Source organism: Arachis ipaensis, chromosome B10 (assembly GCF_000816755.2).
Source record: "Arachis ipaensis cultivar K30076 chromosome B10, Araip1.1, whole genome shotgun sequence".
NCBI classification, from domain to species: Eukaryota; Viridiplantae; Streptophyta; class Magnoliopsida; order Fabales; family Fabaceae; genus Arachis; species Arachis ipaensis.
In genome coordinates, this window is record NC_029794.2 from 113085298 (window position 1) to 113088476 (window position 3179).

At 34.6% G+C, this 3179-nt stretch overlaps 1 protein-coding gene across 1 annotated transcript in view; it reads left to right on the plus strand.

Annotated features, from left to right (window-relative positions):
* The window catches only part of LOC107623889 (ylmG homolog protein 2, chloroplastic), a gene marked incomplete in the record, with an annotated part of 2212 nt that continues 513 nt past the window's right edge, over nt 1481-3179 (plus strand). Inside the window, 3 exon segments of the mRNA XM_016326286.2 lie at nt 1481-1905; nt 1991-2196; nt 3053-3179. Of these exon segments, the coding sequence (XP_016181772.1) occupies nt 1588-1905; nt 1991-2196; nt 3053-3179 (651 nt within the window).

Here is a 3179-nt window from a genome sequence, read left to right on the forward strand (position 1 = left end):
ATATTAAATTTATATTTTAGGTATAGTGTTTACTAATTTATTGTCTAAATTACACTAAATTAGGTTAAATTCAATTATTAATAATCATAAATAATTTATTAAATTCATATTTAAAATTTAGTATTACTAACATAATTCATTACCTAAATTACACTAAATTTATTCGGTTTTCATTCTTCATGGTACTATAACAATAATAATAATATACATTAATTAATTCACTTTCAACAATTATTATACTAAAACAATTTTAAAATTTTCACTTCCAACATAACAAACAAACATTCTCAAATAACTATTCTATTCTAACAACACACAATAAATCATTAATTCTTTATTAAATATCTATATTATACTCATAATAATAACAATTAATAATAATTAATTTATTATCATACCTATAATCTTAATAAAAATTATTACTACAATATTTTTTCTAATCTCTAACATTATCATTATTATTTTAATTAAATTAAAATATTTAATAATAAAAATTTACATAATTGAAATGATTAAAATAATTAATAATATGAAACTCTAAACGTTTGACGTCTTTTATTTTTCTTTTTCTTGACATTGTTAAAGGCTGATGGTCTAATTTTCTTTTGCTCCCAAAGACCAATTTCATCAACAATAGAAAAGAGAGGAGAAAGTAAGGTTGGGATGAGTGAAGCAAGAGTGGAATAAGAATAAAAGGGATGGGCTCATCGCCGGATAGTATACAATCATGGGGTGAATGCATGTTTAACACGTGGTATGTAGTGCGCAAATTGGACAGTCTGTGATGTTTGTAATTGGACCATCTGATTATTCTTCTCAAATTAGACCGTCTGATTTGTTAATCAGAGCATAACACCTTGGATATATATCCTACACTTCCATAATCGAACTATACACCACATTTATCCCAATATCAAAATTAAAAAAAAGTGTGTAATATTACGAGTTTTTAATTTGAATATGGAACTAAAAGAAGTGTTGAACTCGCGTATGGAGAAGAGGGGTGCTTCGCCTCGTTGTGGGATCAGAGGAAACAGAACTCGGACCCTGCGAGTTGTGTTTCTCAGAATGTAAAAAAAAAATTACCCAAAACAAATAAAACGGAGGGTCCGAATTCTATGTTTCAGATTTCAAATTCCATCAGCTGCAAATCGGATCATGCGATTTGTAAAGCAAAATTTCATGACCAAAGAACTCGCATGGTCCGAGTTGTGTACTCTGAGTTTTTTCAACTTTTTAACACAAATCGGAGGGTCCGATTTGTGTACTCTAAATTTTTTTCAACTTTTTCAACACAAATCGGATCGTCCGATTTGTGTACTTCCACAATTTTAAAAAATATCAAAAATTATCATGTTAAAATATATCACTTATTTTACTTCCATATCAAAATTTTTTTTGCCTAATATTACCTAATGAATAATTTCTTAAATTTAATTACCAGAAATAGATAGCGGATATTTATTTATCTGGATTAGGATTATCTTGTCCACGCGCTTGCGTTATCCTGTGAGGGTTGCATAGCCTCTGGTAAGAGATAGATAGAGAGAGAGAGAGAGGGGGTAGGTTGAGTGTCGTTGAACTGCAATGGCCGTGACTATGAATGTAAATGAGTCATCGTCAACGACAACGACTACTGCCACTGAGATAGACGAAGCTAAGAAGGCGGCGTCGTTTTGCTCGGTACGCGGTTGGGGAAATCCTCAAACGCCGTTTGCACTCCCATTCCGCCGTTTCGGAGCTCCAAGCTCCAACGCCTCTCCAAACAATCACATCATCAACATTCCTGAATTGCGCAGGTTCATGAGCGATGCTGCGCATGACCTCATCAGATTCGCTTCTCAAAACTCCGTTGTCAACAAACTCATCTCTCTCCACTCCCAATTCCAGAGCATATGCCTTCAGGTATCGCGCTCAGTTTCTCACTTAAACGAATTTCGCGAGCAGTTACGGTTATATTCTACTGATTCCTTGATTTTGGCGGTTGCAGATTCGGCGTAGTAGCTTGAAGAGCATGGGGTCGGTGAGTGGTAGTCACAATTTCGCAGCTGTTTTGCCTGGCGGTGACTCGGTGGCGGGTCTCGTGGTTTCTAACGGAATCCTGAATTTCTTGAACATTTACAATACTTTGCTCGTTGTTAGGCTTGTTTTGACCTGGTTCCCCAATTCTCCTCCTGCCATTGTTAGCCCTCTCAGGTTAAACTTTCTTCCTTTCGACTTTTTTACATGCATTATTATTATTATTCACCACACAGTACACACTTATTTCACATTTGGATTATAACTAGGTTCTGGAATTAGGACATTAGGTTTAGGAACAGTTTCAAAAGGTCAATGATCACCTGGCCTGTGCCAATTTCATATCATTTCAGAATACTTTATAATGCTGAAGCCAATCTTCTAATTTATCAATCATATCAGAAATGTTGTAGGCGATGTCTTTATTCTGTATGTTGGATGGTGTCCCCATTAATCACCCACCGAATGTTCTATTCATCAAATTTAGAGTAAACTCTTAATCTTGTCCTAGACCAAGAACAAGGAAGACAATTATATCTCGAGATTTTAAAACGACAAATTTGTTCGTCACCATTCAAAACAGTTGACATGCTAGTTCTCCTTGTGCATTTTGAGGGACTAATCTATCGCAAATTTTCAAATGTCGAGGCATGTTGAGTGTTTACTCTTAAATTTATTTTCATAATCAGATGGTTCTGGATGATGGATTAAGTATGTGTATCTCAATGGGTTGATTAGATGGTTGCTGGATTGATGGATCTAATTGCAGTCTTGCTCTTGTCGTTGCATAGAAGGTTCTGATGATTCAAGATTCACCTTTACCGTTGGCCAAAGTACCAATTAAGAATTAAGAATAGAGAGAGAAATATTTATTTACTGAATATTCTTGCATGACTTATATGCTCTTAAACTTTCAGTTGATCCATTGATTCGGGAACATGTTTCATGATAGCATTAGCATACAGTAGTTTATTTTGTTCTTGAATTTGCAAGTGTTAATTGGTAATAAAATGATGATTATTTTTTCCTTCAGCACCATATGTGACCCATATCTGAACATATTCCGTGGACTCATTCCCCCTCTTGGAGGAACACTGGATCTCTCTCCCATCCTAGCATTCTTGGTCCTAAATGCATTCACCAACACCGCTGCTGCACTT